Raw genomic sequence first — 20,961 nt, forward strand, 5'->3', positions numbered from 1 at the left:
AAAAACATGATGGAACACAGGAAAATATGTGGACCTCATACCAAGTGATTTGGCATTTAAATGAATTCACATAGAAACACTGAGAAGACTGGTCAACAACTCAACAATGAAAACTATTATTGTGCCTATGCTAGGAGGTAGATTCACGTGATGGATAGAAAGTTGGATTGGGATCCCTTTCAACTTCAATGCCTATAAATAATTTATTTCTTGCTTTCATGCTTTTGGTGTACAGCTTGCTTCTTTCTGGCCCTTACTTTTTGAATGCCCCATCTTGTTAAGCATGCAATATCACATCTAATTTCTAGCTTTTCAGTAATGCAGAAGGCTCTCTGTGTGTAACCAACTACAGGAAAATAGCAATTTAAGAGACTGGATAATTGATAAAGGCTGCATTAAGAATTTGTTCCATTAAAAGAAAATTATTGCCTGAAGGCTCCATGGACCCATCATTTTAAGACATTATACAATCTTTCAAAATAACATCTAGAAATGGTTTCATTTTAATAATCTGAGAATGAGATTTCACAGAACAGGAATCAAGACCTGAGTGGATTCAGTCTATAAAATGAAGAGGGCCTGACTTCCTTGAGGCTCCTTCTGCCACACCAAGGTACCCCAAATCAAGCCAGCATTCTTCTGTAGAAGCTATTTCATCATGATCATAATGTTTTCATTTTAGATCTAAGGGCGGGTGGGCACGGAGTGATGCTATTCACTTTTACAAGTTTGAAAACTGAGGTAATAAGAAATGTTAGTGTCAGCCTTACCAGAAATACATGCCTATCTATACTGGCAGTTTTATAAGGTTCTGGTGAACTCACAACCTCCCAAAGAGCTTCCCTCCATCTTGGTTGGTTTATGTGGTGGTTTTTAACCACTGCTGTGGATTACAACTTTAATAACTGTAAAAATGTACAATCTCCCAGGAGCGGCCTCAGTTTTATTAATCATTCATACTTTATTACTGATTAAATTCTCTTGTAGAGAGAAAGAAGTGAAAGGGAAGAACAGTGTAATTGTCCACTTTGTAATTCTGCCTAGTGTTCACCCTGGGAAAGTTACGTATAAGGACAGAGGTTTCTGTGATAATAAGAAAATAGAGTAGGTACCAAACTCTTCACATTTCGGGTAAACACCACAATCCTTAGAGCCTGCTAATCATCCAAATAATATTTTACTTATTTTTGTAATTTTTTTTTTTTAGAGAGGGAGGGGAGGAGGGACAGAGTGAGAATTCTAGGCAGGCTCCACGCCCAGTGCAGAGCCAGGCAGCTGGATCATGAGATCACGACCTGAGTGGAAACCAAGAGTCCCACACTTAAGTGACTGAGCCACCCAGGCACTCCCATCCAAATTATATTTTAAAGTGACAATATTTGTTAATTTCCCCTTTAAGTTCTGGAAAACTAAAATATCCTGATAGTCTTGCAGATCAATAGTCTAAGTGGATTTGATTTGCTGCTTTGATAAATCAGTGACTAGGCTGAAACCATAAACTCTATCTAGTCCACTACATTTATGACCTGGGTCAAAGTTAGCTTCTTCCAGGGTGTTCTCCTTGGTTAGCATGTCCTTTTCTGAGCCTGGTCAACAGTTACTATTCGGTTGCATCACCTTGATTATTTTGCATTGGGAGGGGGGTAACATTTTGTGAGGTTACTGACTGGTTGCTTCGCGTGTGTTTTGTCTTGCTGACTGGCCCGTGAAGGAAGATCTCAGACTTCTAAAGGAATTCACATTTTGGAAAGCCCTTTCACACCCACCACCTCTTGATACTCTCAAAAAAACCTATGATGGACTGCCTGCCTGTCCTCTTCATGTTAAGGTGTGGAAGGAGGGGCAGAGAAAGGTGAGCGGGTCCCATTTACCTAGTTGAGCAGCCTCTGTGCCCCACATCTCCTTTCGTCCCCACAACACCTGCAGTTAAGAGTGAGACGCCTCCCATCGCCCAGAGCTCAGGTGCAGACAGCGTCGTCTCAGCGCTACCCGCTCCTCCACACCTTCCAGAACGGCAGGCAGAGAGCTTCTGCCACGGCGGGGAGGCGAGAAGAGGCACCCTGCTAGTCAGCAGGTGGCGAGGGACGGGCGCCACGCCAGGTTTCTAACTTCCGATTCACTCCTCTATCCACAACCAAACACCCACTCTCCTCTTCGAGTGCCTGGCGAGCCCTCGGCACCAACCGCAGCGGTTCTTACTGCCAATTCTGGGGCAGGGCAGCTTTATAATAACGTCCACAACGTCCCTGTCGCCACCTCTTGTCACCTGGACAGTAAGGGCGCGTCGAGAGCCCCACAGTGAAGGGCTGACAGAAGGCCCAGCTCGTCACTCTCCTGAAGGGAAGCAGGGAAGGGAAGAAGATTGAAGCCCAGGGGCTAAGAAAGAGCCCGAAAAACTGGCGACATTCCACCGTCCCTAGGGCAAAGGTTCTGAATTCCGACCGACCCTTACTCGCAGCGGAACGAAAGCTTGGCGAAGCCGCGGGGCGAGCGCTTGAACCCTGAGGGCCGCCGCCAGCGCGTTCCCGGGGCTCCGCGCCCCTCGCCCGATCTGATTGGACGGCGGAGGAAAGGGGGCGGGAGGCCCAGGACAAGGCGCGCGCGCAGGCAGGCCAGGGGTTCCCGCGGAGGCACCCAGCGGGCCAAGGGGCGGGAGCAGGCCGCCGGAGGCGCCGCGCGTGCGCACGTTCGGAGGCGGCCGGCTGGGGGCTGCTGGGAGGGCAGGGCAGTTCGAGAAACGGGTGGGCGTGTGCCGGGTGGGTGCGGGAGGGGCCTGGGGTGCGCGTGCGCGTCGGGGCCGGAGCCGGAGCCGCGGGAGGAGGCGGGAGCTGAGGAGGCGGCGGAGGGGGCGGGTCGCGTCCGGCGCCACGTCCGCAGGCAGAGGCCGCTGCTGGCGCCGTCGCCAACGGAGTCTTCAGGCTCCAAAGCTTGAGGAGGCGCTTGCCGAACCCGCAACTGCCCGGGGCTGTGCCAGTCGCTCAGGCCACCGCAGCCCTCTTCGGTGCTGCCCGCTCCCTCTGCCCAGCCCCGGCTCCAGGCGACAACCCTCGACCTCGGAGGTGAGTAAGTGGGGCTGGGAGGGCGGGGGGCGCCGTCCTGGCTTCCTGTCCTCCTCTCTGTCGCCTTCTTCCGTTAGCTCTCCTGCACCTCACCACCCCCGGGCCTGGCTTCCCCGAGCGGAGCCTTCTGGGGGGGACTGAGCGGGAAAGGGGGAGGGGCGGGACGATGTTGGGGGCGAACGGAGGTTCGCTGGCGGGGTGGTTATTCTTTACGTGTCCCGGACTCCCCAGCGGTGGTTTGTGACTGGGGACTCTCCTTGGAAGCCTCCGCTTCACTTCTTAGCTCCTTGGGTGTCAGGCTGGGGGGATGGGGGTGGGAGGGCGTCAGCAGCTTGGGAGAGGAGAGGGATGCGGCTGGGGGGCTGTGTGCTGGGCTTCCCCACCACACTAACTCCTGACCTGTTGATAAACCGCTCTCTTGGGTTCAGGCACACAAGCCTTGGTCCCCAGTGCGCTTCCCACGTAGGAAGGCTCTACTCTCACGCCTGACCGAAAGCTGAAAGTGTGGAATGGAGAGAGGCGCTGACGGCGCCAGGGGTGACTGGGGACCGATGGAGTACCCGTCGGTGCCATCATTGCCTCCCGAGTCTAAATAAAAACCGTGCCTGCTAGGCACACGCAGCTTCGAGACTGGTCCCCAAGCTCCCACTTCCAATCAGATCCCCGCCTAAACAGGTCGCCTTTTCTATATGAGAAGACAAATTCTGGAACCCTATGGGAGTGGGGGTGTGCTTGGTGTACAACGTGGAGCAGAGGGAGGAGGTGCTGAGCTTAGCCCTAGTCACGGCTTCTCCAGGGTCATTTTCTGCCTCTCCTGCCACGTCACTCCCTCTGCTAAAGAAAAAGACTTGCTTGTGACTAAAGAGATCAGTGGGGGGAGAAGGGGCCGCTGGGAAAGGTTTAGAAACACCTGAAGAGGAGAGTTCTTATTTTGTTTATTACGCCCTTGTGAACACTTGTGCTAATTCCAAATGAAAATACTTTATTTGCTATATGCGATTGCTTAACCTTTAGGACATCCACTGGTGTGGCTGCTCTAAGGGGCTCCCAGGAATATTGATACCACATCAACAGGTCTGTGTTTGCATGTATGTGGGCATGTCTGCTTTTTCAAAGAACTGGGGAAGTAGTCTTTAATAAACCTATATGCACTCTATTTTGACTTTTTTTCCCCCACTTTTATTTCTTTAGTCTATGTTATGGCAGATGTACCAGAAACCAAGTTCAATAAAAATGTGTCCATATATAGAGAATATCATTAGAAAAGTTTAAGGATAGATGGAAAAGTTTCTGTGTGTGTGTGTGTGTGTGTGTGTGTTTAACTTCAGGAAAATCTTTACCTGTCTTTGTTTCAGTCATTGAGTACTTGCTGTTTTTGCTACTTCCTGAAGATACCTCACTGGATTACATGTAAACACCTCCAGAGTAGGGCCTTCACATGCTTGTTCTCGTTGTAACCTCAGTGCCTAACACAGTGTCTGATATGGTAGGGACACAAGTATCTGTTGAACTAATGAGGTATAATTTAGTGAAGATGACTGATGTACTGGTTATCTGGTTTGATAGCTTATTGTAATTCTGCTTAATGTTTCATTTAAAGGCAACACTTAAAAAATTGCCATTTTGATACTCTCAGTTGTTACTGTCACTAAGGTGGTCACTTAAGACAGATTACTTTTTCTTTCCTGCCAGATTCAGTGCATTTCTTGTAGCCTGTTTTCTGTTGATTTAATGGGCGGGGGCCGTGTTTAAAATCAGCCTGTTCAGGATAGTTGGTTAACTAGAGAAACCTAAACACAGTAAGCTGGTGTTTTAATATACACTGCTTACTGGTGTATGTGTGTTAAAGTTCTGTATAAATGTATTTTTGAAACTCCTTGTAGTTATTTGGCAAAGAAGCTAAAACGGGAGTGAGGATGTGGCAAAGTTCCTATATATAGAATGTGTAGAAGAATTTAGCTAATTCATTTATAGTCTTTTTCTTATAGGAAATTGGTACTTACTATTTAATAACAGGTTTTTGAAATGGCTTTGAAGGTAAACTGTTGTGTATTGTATTTTGTAGTTAGGCTTCATATAATGTGTTAGTGCTATTTAACTTCCTTTGGTACACAAAGGGGTGTTTAGCCATAGGCAAATTTGTGCACTATTTTCAAAGTTTGTTTTCACCATTAATGAAAACTTTATGTATCAAATGTTGTAGATATCCACAAACAATACGGATTCATCTGTTTTCCTTAAAAAAAAAAGGTTCCTAAGAGGCATTTGTTTACTTATTTCTATTATTGGAAGAAATTACCCTCTAGGGAATAGTGTTGTTATTAATCCTTGCTCAGTATACTTGCCAGCTGCTATATCTATGATACTATTGTACTGAACAAGAATTATTTCTCCTTGGCCTAAAATGCCTAATGTAACTACTGGTGAATTGTAGTCTACAGCGAAGAAGTCTTTAACATTTCACAATTTCTTAAAAAAAAAAAAAAAACCACTTATAACCAGTTTTAGTTGGTACTCTAAATTTCACGTTAGGACCAAGTAGTAAAACTGATTTATGTCCATAGAATAAGTTCAGTTATTTGTCCTGATCTAAAGGCTGTTTGCTGTTTTTATTGCCTTCCTTAGGAAGGTACTTTTTTAAAATAGAAACTGTGTGTATTATGAATTCCTAGAGAGCAGATCATTTTTTGGGTTTTGCATGAAATAAATTGATAAGTGCCAAGAAAGTGTGTCACCTTTGGGGTAAACTGGTTTAGAGAAGTCCTGTGTGTGCTGAATCACACTGAAATCTCAGAGCCTGACCGGGTGTCTAGCACATAGTAGGGACCCAAGTATATATTGAACTAATAATTCAGTGAGTTTAGGGCAGATGGTTTACATAGAATTTAATAATTTTGTTTAAGGGTAACATTTAAATGGTCATTTTGACACTTTTCCTGCCAGTTGTTACTTGTCTCCATGTGTGTACTTTTAAATTTTACAAGCAGATTATTTACCTTTCCCAGTTTTAAGAGATTAGGAGTGTGTTTGTGTTCAGAATTACCAATTTAAGAGAAACAAGACCCCTGTAATGATGATCATGAACAGGATGGTAATATAAAAAATAGTTCTCCTTAGTGATAAAGTGGTAGCATCTGTAAAGAGGTAATATCACTAAAAGTTTGGCACATATATGTGTGTAGGGGTTGGGAATGATTTATGTTAGTAAAAAGTACAGGTGGCATTACAGATAGTTAAGGATTTTAACAAAAATACTTTTTACAAGGTATTTGATGCCTTATGACCAAATTAGGAATTTAGAAAACAACAATATTTCAAATACGTGCAGCTTTTACATAATTTTTACTACCCTAAGAGTTCTAGAGGAATTTTAATACTGCATACTTGTTGTTAACACCAATGATGTACAAGAAACTCAGACATTAAAAAATATGTATACAAAACAATCCCTGTGGCCTCTTAGGATTTCAGAGCCCTCTAATACCAAGTTCCTCTGTTCTTGTTAGCCAGGCTTCTAGCCTGGCAGGACTCCAGATTTTCTGTTTTACTGTTTATTGATAATCCTCCTGGTAACTGTCACTAACAATATTAAATGTATCTGTGGATATTTCTGTATTATAGTATCTAGATTCTTACATTTCAAGCTCTTCTCCCAAAAATACACCTAACTTAAAAGCAGAATAAATTCAAGAGGGTTGGGTGTGTGGTGGGCTGAGAAGAGAGAGCTGGTAAATCTGAGACTATATCCTGAAGAAGTTCCAAGCAAGAATGAAATTTCTTGAGAGTCTGGTTATCCTAAAATATTCCCAAGCACTTTTCAATTATCTTTTTAATTTGTGTATATTTAAACACAAAAAGTATTTTAAGTTACTGTGTAGTAAAATGCATGCATCATGTCTCTCCTGTGGTTCTTGAAGCCACGGGCGTACTACTGCTTACTCTTAAGTAAGAACATTTGAAAAACACAATTCTAGCTTAAAGTATTTTTTTAACAAAAAATTTGGACCATATATTGGTATGTATCTTTTCTTGTGATGCTTAAAATTAATGTAGCTACAGATGATAATTTTATCCCACTTATTCCACAAATACTGTGTGTCAGCTTACAACAAAACATATTCTAACAAAATGATAAGAATATAAATAAGATACTCAAATTGCAGACCAACCAGGGAGAACAGCAAATGAGTGGGGGTCTTGAGGTGTGGAGTTGGGGGAAAATAGGACAACTAGGCAGGCCACAGGAACCTCATCCCAGGCTTAAGCTGGGATTTTACCTGTAAGCTTCCTGGAAGTCAGAGGGAAAAGGGAGATACCACATTTTTCTTTGTATCTTTTAAGTAGGAAAGTACATAGATCTCAAAGAGAAGAAAGCATTGTAAATCTGTTGCGGAAACAAAAGTTTTTCTGAATACCGCTAAAGAAATTTCTTACGTGGAGCTCCGTATCAGAGCTATCGAGTGATATAGTAGGTAATTTCTTTACAGTGCAGTACAATGTAGTAAATAGCCTGCATAAGGCTCTCTTGTCAGGGTTTCCTTACTAAGGACATAACCGAGAATTAAACTCAGTGATGTCATTTTCTTCAAATCTGCATTTTGTGATTTAAGTATGTTGTTTTTTAGATCACCTTGATTTGAGGATAAAAACCTAAAAAAAACTAAGATAAAAACTAGGTAGATGAACTGCATAATCTTTGGAAGTACGCTTTTTGAATATCACTGATTTCTAAGACTTAAAATACATAATTTTCTTTAGGTACGAAAGCAATACATGTTTATGGTAGGAAATTAAAATACAGATGTTAAATATAGATATATATATATATATATATATCTATATATAAAGGGGGATGATATTTCTCTTTCTCTGTAGCGCGCTCTCTCTCTGTGTCTCTGTCTCTTCGCTCTCTATATATTTCTACTCCCTAGTGGCAGTCTTTTTCAACATTTTGGTGTACTTTCTTTCAGTCTTTTCATGTGCATTTAAAAAAATTGGATTATATGATATATGCCTTTTATATTCTCTGAATGTAACATTAGCATTTCCCCATAGTATTTGGTCTTCATAAATTATTTTAATGTCTGCCTTGTGAGTCTCTAGGAAGCTTACAAATTCATCTCTTGCCTTCCATGAGGCTATACTCACTTGCACACTTCCACATGTATTTTGTATTTTGTTTGTTTTTGCTGGCTTCTCTTTCACTCACCTCTTAAATATGAGCAGTCCAGTTAAGGTTATCAGTCTACTTCTCTCTTCATTCTTTTCCTTGATCATATCACCCATCCCCCACATTTGTACCTATCACTTCAAACCACTCTCAGGGCCTCAGCTCTAACTCAGACTTCATGCTGAGTTTTAGACCCCTTAAATCCACTTGCCTGCTAAACATGTCCTGTAGATGCCCTGAAGGCATTTCAAATCGAGCTGTTCAAAAACAAGTCCTTTCATCATACATATAGTCAATAGTAATGTATTGCACGCTTCTATTTTAGAGGGTAGATCTCATGTTAAGTATTCTTGCCACAATAAAATAAAAATTTCAAAAAGTCCTTCATCTTTTCTCAGAAGTGGTTTCTTGTCTCCTGCCCCTTGTCTTCATCATCTTTGTCTACTTAGTTGCTCACACTAGAAATTTTCCATCCTATGTTTTCCTTTTATCTCATATTAATACCCAAGCTGTGTTCTACTTCATACAAAAAATTCAAGTATTTGTCTATCATACATCTGGCATTGAAAAGGGCTCTGGGGATGGAGCAGTGAACAAAACCAAGTCTTGTTCTCATGGAGCTTACATTCTAATTGTGGGAGACACAAAGTAAACATATGTATTTATATTTATATATAAATATTTGATATATATGATATATATATATAAATCATATATATATTAAGTGAAAGTAAGAGCAATGAAGAAAATTGAGCAGGGTTAGGTGAAAATGATAGGGAAAGGAGTAGGAGGGTGCTAATCTAGTGTAAGGTGGTCTGGGAAGATCTCTGTTAAGGGGACATTTGCATAAAGAACTGAAGGAAGTAAGGAAGCAAGCCATGCACATATCTTGGGGAAGAGCCTTTCAGGGGAGGGTGAGCAGGGAAACCCGTGTTGCTAGACTGGTATGAGTGAGAGGCAGAGGGAGATGCTATCAGAGTATTAGATGTCAGGCCTCAACTCTGGATTTTATTCTGAACAAAACAGGAAGCAGTTGTAGGGGTTTAAGCAGAGTGTGACACGGCCAGACTGAAGGAAGAGCAGAGGTAGAAGCTCAGAGGCCAGTTAAGAGACTTTGTAGCAACCCAAGTAAGAGATACGATAGTAATTGAAAGTGATAGATAGTAATTGAAAGTGGTAGCCGTAGAGGTGATGAGAAGTGGTTGTGTTCTGGATTTATGTAGGCAACAGAGTTTACTGATGATTAGATGGGAATGTAAAAAACAGGAAATCAAGGGTGACACCTAGGTTTTTGCCCAAACACTTATTTATACAGGAAAAACTGGCAGAGATTAAACTGTTTATTCTATCTCACTGAACTTCTAAAGTAGCCACTTTACTGTGTTTAATCTCTCTGTCCTTCACCTGTTCTTTTTTTTTTTTTTTAATTGTAGAAAGATCAAGCGTGAGTGGGGGAGGGGAGAGGGACAGAGGGAGAGAGAGAATCTCAAGCAGATGCACTGTGCGTAGAGCCTGACACGGGGCTCAATCCCACAACCCCAGAGACCATGACCTGAGCCAAATCAGGAGTCAGCCACTTAACCGACTGAGCCACCCAGGCGCCCTGCCTTCTTCATCTGTTCTTGCTTTATTTAGCTTCTTAAAGCACAGTTCTGACGATGTTACTGTCATGGCTCCTCTTTGCCTACCCATAGAAGGATAAAGTCAATTCATATTACAAAGATGAACTTGCAGATGTCTTTTATAAAGCAACTCTAATCTTTTGAAATGGTGGTCTTTTTCTTTTTTAAGTTACAAGATATATGTGGGAAAATTAATTTTTTTTTAAATTATTTTTCTTTTTATTTCATTTTTCTTTTTTTTTTTAAGGAAAATTAATTTTTTCAAGGGATTCTGAATTAGGAAAAGGTAAGTCTTTTAGTTGGGATTTGTGGGATATGTACAGAAAGGCAGTTTTGAAATGTATGCAATTGCTATCACACCTGTTTTTTAAGTAAGCTTTATGCCCAGTGTGGGGCTTGAACTCATGACCCTGAGATCAAGAGTCACATGTTCTACAGACTGACCCAGCCAGGCACCCCCCATCACACTTGTTTTTAAAGTCCAGTTAACATATGTAAGATGTATGTGTGTATATAATTTCTCCATATTTCTGTTCATGGTATGGTAGCATCTGTTGATTGGTTGATCAGCCAGGTGATCTGCATTTGTGTGTGTATGGTGTACAGATCCTGGGAACACAGTGGTGACCAAGCTAAACAGTCTCTCCTCTTGGATTAACAGTTCAGTGGGGAAGAAGGTGGCTCCACGGTAGTTTTTCATCAGGAAGAGATACACATATTCTGTTAGGAATTTCTGCATATTTTGTTTTAAATTTGTTAAATAGTATTCTAATACTTGTAGTATTGGAGTACTAGTATTCCAATCTTGACTTGTTTTAATCTTTTCTTAGTCAAGTGAATATAAAAGCAAATATTTTAAGATAGTAAAGGAAATTGGGAAAAGAAAGTTTAACTGTTTTTTTTATCCCAGTGTAGCTTATTTTATTTCTTGGGTTCTTTTACTACTCATACTAAGGACATAAGCACATACGTATTTTTTTCCATACATTTTGAGTTCTTTTGCTACCTGTATTTGTAAGAGCTCTAAAAACAACAATAAAAAAGTAATCAAAGTCCATCTCTTAATGATTCAGATTGGTGATGTCATCTTTGTAGGATATCATGATTTTTAGAAAATTTTCAATAGAACATTTTTTTAGTCATAGTATAGGTTTTCCTTAAGTCTGTTGTGAAATAAATTACAGTTAAGTTAACCAATACTCTGTAGGAGGAAGCACTTAAGATTTTTGTCGCCAACCCTGACTTTCCAATTTTCTTTCAATTAGTAAGCATCAGTAACAACATAGGAAAGCTTGTACCATGCTTGTTAGCTCTTTGGTTGGTGTTTGAGATAAGATTTTTATTGTCCACTAGTGTAATTAAAAGTATTTCTTAAACACCATAAAGTAGGAGAGAAATAGGATGTAGTTTCACAAGAAGTGTTTTAAAATGTTGTTTATCTGAATAAAGTTAAGTCTTAATTGAGCATGTGCTAAGAGGTCACCTCACAGGTTGAGGTTATAATGAAATGTGTATGTGTTTTTTAGGAGATCATGAATCAGGCAGATAAAAATCAAGAACTCCCATCATACCTTAGTGATGAACCACCAGAAGGTAAGTATGCATCCGACATACTAAGAACGGAAACAAACATCCTACTGAAATAAAATTCTGATTGTTTTTATTAAATTTAAAGTAACAATCTGTTTACCTTGTCAGTGAATATGTTCCAAAAATAATTGAAGATAAACATTTTTAGCTTCTAAGAAGAAAGCACAGATATTGCTGAATGGGGACACCACGCAACTGTTTTATTATATAAGATCTATTCTTTTGCTACTTTTTATTAAGACCATTTCACAAGTTAGAGTACCCTTTCATTTGTAAAGAATGGGTGTAGGGTGCAGAGGAAGGATGGACTATGTTTTTTTTTCATGTCATGAATATAAAAACTCAATTCAAGAGGCCCTTGAGGTTTGTTATTAAGCTGTTATCATTGGTAGTTCTTCTTCCTGTATTAATACATGGTCTTAGGGTCTGCTTAAATTTAAATTCTCTTTTGGTTTGAAAATTGTGACATCATGAGTCATTTTCTTACCTAAACTTCAGAAATCCTTGAAAACGCTAACTGCATACGTGAATGTCTTGATTATATACAGAAAATGACTATAGGCATTTTCTATTTATGGTTTTGGTGTAGAACATTATTAAACTTAAACCAAATAGTAATTTCCTTAGACAACTGCATGTTTATATAGCACAGTCCTAATAGGTAAGATAGAGAATCAAAGTGAAGAATAAGGGATGAAGTGGCCAGCAGACCAGACTGCAGTTGCAGATAGACTAGTGTCTCTGGGAAGAGGGGAGAGCTGGAAGTTGTGACTCTGGGTATTTTATTTTCTTCCCAGTTACCCACTGTCCAGAATTTTCTTCCTGTATTTCTTATGTTGGTAGACAAAAATGAAATTGCTAGGAAAACACAATGAAAAGTTTGTACTTAAGCCTAAAAGAAGATGGAGGTAGGTAGGTGAGGTGATAAGTTTTTGTTTGGTGGCAGAATAGCCTGGAAAATTATTAGTTCAGCTGTTTTCTTGACTGACTTTTTTAGGTCTAGAACCCTAGAGTTTTGAAAAGAAAAGTTAGGGCTTAATGAGAAAGTTAATAAGGACTTTGTAGGGATAAAGTCAGGAAAGAGATAAAGACAGCTCAGGAGCATGCTTGTCAAGGAAGAGAAAGTGCTTTAGTAATATCTTTATATGGCAACCTGCTAAACCAAAGTAGTCTACAGAGCAGATACTTTATATGGTGGTAATTAAGAGCACACTGTAATTAAAGAGATCAACAGCATTAATATTTATCTGCTTTGACTAAGAAAAATTGTCTTCATCAAACGCATGTGCACCAAATTTGGCATAGCAGGATAATACTAATGAGGGTATTCAGCATGAGGCAGTTATCTGTTTTATCCTCAAGTCAGGATTTTTTTCCTTTTCCTAGTGTTAGTGACCTTGATTACAAAAGAATTACCATTATGTAACCCTTTCCATCATAATTTTATAATTAACATATTCAAATGCTTTTCCACATCTTGTCTTTTATTTCAACTCTTTAATTATATTAAAAAATAATTTTATTTATTTATTTCAGAGAAAGAGTGCATGTGCTTGCACAAGCATGCGGGGGTAGGGGGGCACAGAGGGAGAAGCAGACTCCCTGCTGAGCAGAGAGCCTGATGTGGGGCTCGATCCCAGGATGCTGGGATTGTAACTTGAGCCAAAGGCAGATGCTTAACCAACTGAGCCACCCAGGCGCCCCTAGTTAAAAATTTGTATTAACTATGCTTATTACTCAAATAGCTTCAGTTAAGAATTTGGTTTTTATAAATTTAGCCATTGCTATATCTTTGTGAACTATTTTGACGAGTCAGTGATATTTTCATACTTGTGATATGATGTAAAACCTCTAAGCAATGGAAGGAAAATCTTTATCAAGGTAAATTTGTGCTGTATTAGAAAAGCTCAATTTTCAGAATTTTTTCTCCATCAAGTACTATCAGTTTCCCGTTGTTGTCTTCTCTGATAACATTCTGCTATGAGTTAGTAGCTTTGGTAGTCCTAGTTGGGCCTGTGTACCCAAGAATTTACTTTTCTTTGTGTGAGTTGTACCTTTTCAGTGATTAAAGCCTGAACTGTTTAGTGACCAAGTAGTTTCCCACAAAGTTTAGAAAAATATAAACACCATTGCTTACGTGTTGTTGCTGCCTAAATCATTAGATTACAAAGGAGAAAAGACCTAGGTTTGTTTGAGGTTGATACAAGCAAATTTTTATGAAATCTTCCTGTTAGTTATTTTATGGCTGAGTTTGAGGTTACATACCAACTTGAATGACTCTATTCAAAATGAAACAAACCAGAGAACAAACTCATGACTTTATAAATAAATCTGAATTTTTCATACTGATATTACCTTTTCTGGAGTAAAAGAGTGTTTACAGACTAGATGTTTAAATCACATACTCTCTCGCTCCTGTAAGAATTACTGACGCAGTGAAAGTATTAAGCATAGCTGTAGTTTCTCAACACTACAAAAAATGATTTTAGGTAAGTAACAGGATTTTAAGATATGAATAATTATCCTATTTTTAGATAGCATTAGCTCTTTAAATACATTATTAAAATGCAAATAGAACAGATACCCACATATATTTAAATTAGTGGTTCTCAAACTTTCTGGCTTTTCCACTTTTAAAAATTGAGGACCCCAAAAAGCTTGTGTCTTTGTTGATATTTGCCATATAAATAATAAAAACTGAGAAATTAAATATTTTATTCATTAAAAACCCCAATAGACCCATTACATATTAACATGATTAACATAGTTTTTTTTATTTTTAATTTTTTATTTTAAAGATTTTATTTTTCAACAGAGAGAGAGGCAGCGAGAGAGGGAACACAAGCAGGGGGAGTGGGAGAGGGAGAAGCTGGCTTCCTGTGGAGCAGGGAGCCCAATGTGGGACTCAGTCCCAGGACTCTGGGATCATGACCTGAGCTGAGGGTAGACCCCCCAACAACTGAGCCACCCAGGCGCCCTAACATAGTTTTTAAAAGCAAAAAAAAAAAAAAAAAATGTGAACAGGGTGGGTGACATTGTTTTTAAATTTTTGCAAATCTCTTTAATGTTAGGGTTAATAGAAGACATCTAGTTTCTCACAGCTGCTTCTGTGTTTAGTCTCTTGTGTTACTGCACATCATTTAGATTCTGGAAAATTCTGTAGACTTGTGAATGAATGTGAAAGAATAAAAGTGAAAGGATAAATGCCATGTTATTATTATGAAAATAATTTTTATCCTGCAGAGCCCCTGAAATGGTCTTGTGGATACCCGGGGGTCCCAGGCCATACCTTGAGAACCAGTGCTTTAAATGAAGAAGGTTGTTTCAGTGATGATTGAATTCTGTCAAGGAAATGAAGGCTAAATATATTTATCTTCTTATTTTTTCATGCTCCTTTTAGGACATAAAGATTATTAACAGCAGCAAAACTGTAAATCAAGAAAACATTTAAATTTAGATTCTATTTTATGAAAGTTGTCTAGTCCCAAAAGCATTTTTTCTCATAGATACTAAGACTTAGCATTGGACCAAGGTGTTTTAAAAACATGTACAACCTTAGCTTTGAGGGAAGAGGTTTTTAGTGTCTTGATCGGATTTGTATTTATGTGGTTCACCTTATCAAAACAACCTCCTGATTGTTAGGAAGTCTTAGGGTACTTAAGGATTTGTACTGCTCTTATAAAGACTTATATTGACGGTCTTCGTATTTTCTCTCATTAGGTTCAATGAAAGATCACCCACAGCAGCAACCAGGCATGTTGTCCCGTGTGACTGGCGGTATCTTCAGTGTTACAAAGGGAGCCGTTGGTGCCACCATTGGTGGTGTGGCTTGGATTGGTGGGAAGAGTCTGGAGGTGACCAAAACAGCTGTTACCACTGTGCCTTCCGTGGGAATAGGGCTGGTGAGAGGGGGCGTGTCTGCTGTGGCTGGAGGCGTCACAGCTGTTGGGTCTGCTGTTGTAAACAAAGTGCCCTTAACGGGAAAGAAGAAAGACAAATCTGACTAAAGTATGGAGATACACTCGCTCTCCACAGCATTATGATGCCAGTGGCATTGAATTGCTAAATTATGGACTACAACCAAGTCACCTGTTTGGACGTTTATCTTCTAAACTGCTGTGTTGAAAGTATTGATGACTGGCTTTTGTCTAAAAAGAAGAGACCAATACTAGCACAGTGTATGAAGGTTTCTCATACTTAAATTCCAGCTTTTTATCTGGTAAAATGTTACACTTAATTCAGTTGTAACTGAAGATATGGTATATTTGATATTTACTATAAGTCTTTCAGTTTAACTAAAAAATGTGAAAGTTGAATTTAGTTGATCTTTACAGTTCCATATGTATAATGTGCCAGGTAACTCATTTGCCCCTTAAGAAGGGAACCTTGAATTACATAAACTGTACCTTTGATGTGCCTAATAGTTTCAGATGTCTTAGTTTTTTTTATAACCATAGTTGATTAGGCCAAGAGGCATTCTTTTCTTAAGCTGGTAAAAGTAGCAGGAATTTAGAGCAATTTAAAAGAAGAGATAAATGGTTTTATGATACTGAGTGTTAACCATCTTTTGCTAGATACGCATTACATTAATCATTGATGCCTTATAAAACATCTTTTCTAATACCCTAAACATGTGCAGTTCTTAGAACTATATATGGATTCTTTTAAAAATTGTGAAATTAGTTTTCCCTCATAAGAATCTCAGGAGTATTGGGGTAAAGGCATTTCTTGCTCTCAGCAGATAAGGTAGTGCTTGTAGGCATTTTGTTAACTGTCAGTGTAGTTACCGGCTAAGGTTATGCTTCAACCTGGTTTCATACTCCATCTTTAATACACCTCACAGTGCCTAAGGAATATTTCTTTGCTGGTCATAAGCTATCTTGGAAGTTTCATATTAAGGAGGAACAAATAATTTTAAATTCTTAAGAATCACCTAAAGCATCCAAGATATAAAAAATCTTCACGCCAATTTTATCTTTAGGATGGCTTAAAATGTTAGCAGTACCCCTTTTGAAAATCACAGTAAAAGCAGCCACAAATACTTGGGAGCTGACTTTTAAATCGAAATGAAATAGGCTCTACAGATTAGTTTCGAATGTAAAGTAATAAGTGCTGTCAGTGGTTTGTAGACTTTTAAAATGTTATCTTACAATCCTTTGAAGAAGTCGTAGACTTTGTACTATTTCCAAGTCAACTTCAGGCAGGGAATTGAAGTTTTTTATTGTGGATGATAAGTGTGTCATGTCTTCTTAACATGTCTCATCATGTCTCATTCATTGTCAAAGAATATGACTTAGCTGGAATTCATTTTTTATTTCATATTCAGTTTCATAAAAATTTTAAAAGTGGCACATATATATTTGGCATTCCTCTTAACTAAGGGTTATAATTCAAGCCTGAAAAATCTTAGTTTTCTTTATACTTAAGTCTGGAAATTTGCCTCCATTTTGCAGAAGTGTGTGTGTGTGTGTGTGTGTGTGTGTGTAGGAAAGGAGGTGATGCTCTAGAGTAAGGCAGAATACATCCTTGAGAACTTAAAACAGATCACTCCAACACCCAAGGCTTAAATGTTTGTTTCTAAACCACTAAGAGTTTTACATTAATAATGTGGAACAACAAATGGATAAGAACATAACTTTTAAAAGCTTTCATAAACACCAGTAGGGATCTTAAGCAAACCTACAAAGGTTCTTGAACCTACCGCTACATAGAAAACTGAGAAGTTGTGGAGTTCATCAGAAATTAAATGGTCGTTTATTTCATGCACTATGATTTAAGGTATATTTGTTGGTATATCCGGTCAAATGTCATAATCAGCAAAAGGGATTTTTAAAAGAAACTCCAGAGTTAATAGATGAACACTAAACAGTGATCTAAATAATGGTATTGGAGAACTTGTTTCCTGCTATTTGAAAGAAATTATTGCTTCATTGCTAGTTTATATTTCTAATTTATCTTCTATAGTCATAGGCTCTGCTGTGCTTTGTACCTGAATTTCTAAACACAGACTTTAGTTTACTGTGTGCTTGCATATTTATTTTCAACCTTGCTTGTCTTTAAAATTGCTTGAGGAAAAATGGTTGTAATTTCTGCCACCTGGTAGAAAAGCCACCTGGTACATTTTATCTCATCAAGTTTGTTTTAAACTCTGAACTATAACTTTATTCAGGGGAGGCTTTTGCAAGGATGGCAGAGAAGTGTACAAATGAATGGTTAGTTACAGAGGTTCTTGTTGCAATGAACTTGCCATTTGATGATATGTACAGCTGTACACTTGAGTCTTTTCCAGTTTATTTGCGTAGACTTAGCAGCTTGACCTGTGAAACAGTACTGGTTCACTTCAAGAAACTAAGGTTGATACATACACTTGGAGGCGTCTGTTATTCAGTGTATCTTTTGAGTGGGTATTTGGCACAATGAGGATGAACTTGTGTGACCCACTTGAATGACTGATCTAATAATGTTGACATGAGTCCTGTACTTAGTGAAATGTCAGATGAAGATGACTGGTGATTAAAATTTTTTTTGTATTAAAGGAATGGGAAAAGAATACATAAATCTGTTAATAAAGCACTATGATCTGCAAAAGATGAAATGTTTCATAAAGATCTAAGGAAATAAAGGAAATTTAAAGGAAAAACAGGGCAGTCTTAGAATTTTTATAGTTCAGAAAGTACTGTAGTCAGTTTTTAATTTTTTGATACTAATGCACAAACATGACAAAACATCTTCGAGTATGTATTTTGATACCAAGACAATGAAATGCAAATATATTTTAGTCAACTCTGATGAAGATTAAAAATGCAGATTTTTAGGTTTTACCCCAACTTTCTGAACCTCTGCAGGGTGGGGCCCAGGACTGCAATTTAACAGCCTCCACAGGTGATTCTTGTCTACAATTTGGGATCTGATGGAGAAGTAGAGAGCACTTTACTCTGTCCTAAGTAACTATGAAACCAACTTGCACCCCCCACTAGACAGAAGTGACTCAAAGAGATGGGAACCAGTTGGAGGAAGGTAGAAAATGGATATATACTGGGTATCTACTTACCTGCCAGGTGCTGTCCATACATTATCTGGTAAAGTCAGTGCTGGGGAAGTACCTCTTTTTACAAATACGAAACAGGCTTTCCGAGTTAGCAATTTCCCATTATCACTTTTTTTTTTTTTAAGATTTTATTTATTTATTTGAGAGAGAGAGAATGCGAGAGAGAGAGCACATGAGAGGGGGGAGGGTCAGAGGGAGAAGCAGACTCCCCGCCGAGCAGGGAGCCCGATGCGGGACTCGATCCAGGGACTCCAGGATCATGATCTGAGCCGAAGGCAGTCGCTTAACCAACTGAGCCACCCAGGCGCCCCCCATTATCACTTTTGAATTCGAGTAAGTAAGTCACAACTCCAGTTAATATCCAGAAACAGAAATGGGGCTACTCAGTAACCAGTACTTCATTCTGCTGTTGGCAGTCAGTGCTGACTATACGCTTGATTTCCCAGGCTAACTAACTGGAGTTCCCTGGAAGTCTTATAGGTAATCACTTATTTTGGCAGCTAATTACACTTTGCCACAGGAATGAATTTAGTGTAAACTGTTGAAATAATTTTGTTATTAGAGCCTTTTTTTTTTCACGGAGGAAATAAAATCTGACTCTAGTGTTTTATGTAAGGCTGTCTCTCCTTGCTATATCATTGATTTTGAAGATTTCAAATTTTATTCTAGGAAGACAGAAATAAGAATGCAATTATGGAAAAAGGCAGAAAGGTTCAAGGGCTAAAAACTAATGGAATAGGATTTGGTCTAAGGGAAAATAAAGTCCGTAGACTATGTTTGGCCATGATGGCCAAATTTTCTAAAAATTTAATCTCGTCAAGTCAGAGTACGTGTATTTCTATAACCGTGACTGCCTCTGGTTTTCCACGCCTGGACCTGAGCACAATTTTGCTGATGTACTGACTAGGCTTTTTACAAATTAATGGCCACTCAACCCTGCCAAACTTTCTTATATACCCTCTTGTATGTTCATTTTCTTATTCCTCAAAACAACACATCTTCTCTTTCCAGCCCTCCTGCAGTACTCCCCTCCCACCCTATTGCCCTTTGTAAGAGGCAACCTGACAGCAACTCTCCTCTCGCACCACTTACCCCGTCACCCTGCCTGCATCCGTCCCCATGCTCTGTGGACCAGGACTACGATCTCTGCTCTGATCCCAAGTCAGTCCGCTTTAACTTCCTGCAGGATATTCATCCTGTAGTTTTTCCATCTCATCCCTGTCTCTCTCCTGGGTCATACTCATCAGCATATAAACATGTTCTGGTATTTGCTTTCTTTAAAGAAAAATTATGCTTAATCTTACAACCATCATTTTCCTGCTTCCCTTCACAGTATTTTTGAGAAACTTTATACAGTCTCTGCAGCCTACTCATCTCCTGTTCTCGAGACCCGCTCCAGTTGCCTTCTTACCTTTCTCATTGCACCAGAATCGCTCTTGATAGGCCAACCAATGATTTCCTTTTTGCCAAATCCATTGGTCACTTATCTATATCTTAATTGACCACCCCATGGCATTCAATATTATTGGCCATGCCCTCTTTTCTCGGCAGACCTCTTTTGGTCAACTCCTTCCAGGTGTGGCCAGCCACTACTACAAATCTATAATTATTTCTGGGCAATCTCATTTAGAGTCGTAGCTTTTTTTAAAGATTTTATTTATTTGACAGATAGCGAGAGAGGGAACACAAGCAGGCTTCTCGCCAAGCAGGGAGCCTGATGCGGGGCTCGATCCCAGGACCCTGGGATCATGACCTGAGCCGAAGGCAGACGCTTAACGACTGAGCCACCCAGGCGCCCCTAGAGTCATCATTGAAACACAGATGATCCCTGAATATCTATCTCCCGTTCTGACTTCTCACAGTTCCAGACTTTGCCATTTGCCTGTTTGACATCTCTGCTCAGATATTTAGTAGGCATCTCAAAATAAAATGAACTAGAACTAAGGTAACCATATAAATGTATAATCTGTTCCAAACTAGGCCACTTCTGAGAGTGGAAGATAAGCACACCACTGATAATTATGTCAGGACAACAAGCGAACTTTTCATAGCACATTTCATCTGGGATATAGACCCAAGTCGTCTTCCTCACCACCAGCTCTGAAACACCACTTTCTTTCCAAAGGTTCCGAAGGTTTCCCATCACACTTAGAACAAGATCCTGTTCCTTAGATGGACAGGTGACACTCATCCTGTCCCACTCTCCCTGACACTCAGTCCTGCCCCAACTGTTGCTGCCTGCCATTCTTTTGCTCAAACGTTCCTGTTTAACTTTGGGTGACACCCTTTCTGTGCCTGCATCTCACTTGTGTAGCAGTAAATGGCGGTACCCAACTCTAAGGGTTCTAAAGTACAGCATGCCTGGCACTCGGTAGGTGCTACATGGGAGTATCGTTCACTACCCTAAGGAACCAAACATTTGGATAGTGAGGGTTACTTGCATTTGCTTATTGAATAAAGACATGGCCTGCA

The 20,961-nt window shown here is 39.6% G+C and overlaps 2 protein-coding genes across 2 annotated transcripts in view; one reads left to right on the top strand and one right to left on the bottom strand.

The window, feature by feature from the left end:
* The first annotated feature begins 2,801 nt into the window (after window positions 1–2,801).
* On the top strand, window positions 2,802–18,626 carry TMEM263 (transmembrane protein 263). Its single transcript, XM_032416187.1, has 3 exons — window positions 2,802–3,059; window positions 11,378–11,444; window positions 15,162–18,626. Exons 2-3 carry the CDS (start codon window positions 11,384–11,386, stop codon window positions 15,446–15,448), a joined length of 348 nt encoding a protein of 115 aa, XP_032272078.1. The 5' UTR covers window positions 2,802–3,059; window positions 11,378–11,383; the 3' UTR covers window positions 15,449–18,626.
* The window catches only part of CRY1 (cryptochrome circadian regulator 1), a 111,820-nt gene continuing 105,353 nt past the window's right edge, over window positions 14,495–20,961 (bottom strand). The window contains exon 13 of the mRNA XM_032416180.1: window positions 14,495–14,782. The gene's annotated coding sequence lies outside the window, so the exon portion shown is untranslated. The remainder of the gene's footprint in view (window positions 14,783–20,961) is intronic.

The sequence above is a fragment of the Phoca vitulina genome, unplaced genomic scaffold (assembly GCF_004348235.1).
Source record: "Phoca vitulina isolate PV1807 unplaced genomic scaffold, GSC_HSeal_1.0 scaffold19, whole genome shotgun sequence".
NCBI lineage: Eukaryota > Metazoa > Chordata > Mammalia > Carnivora > Phocidae > Phoca > Phoca vitulina.

Coding starts and splice junctions, on each gene's coding strand:
- TMEM263 (XM_032416187.1), top strand. CDS start 11,384: ATGAATCAGGCAGATAAAAATCAAGAACTCCCATCATACCTTAGTGAT. Junction 11,445..15,161: donor TAGTGATGAACCACCAGAAG/GTAAGTATGCAT, acceptor TTCTCTCATTAG/GTTCAATGAAAGATCACCCA.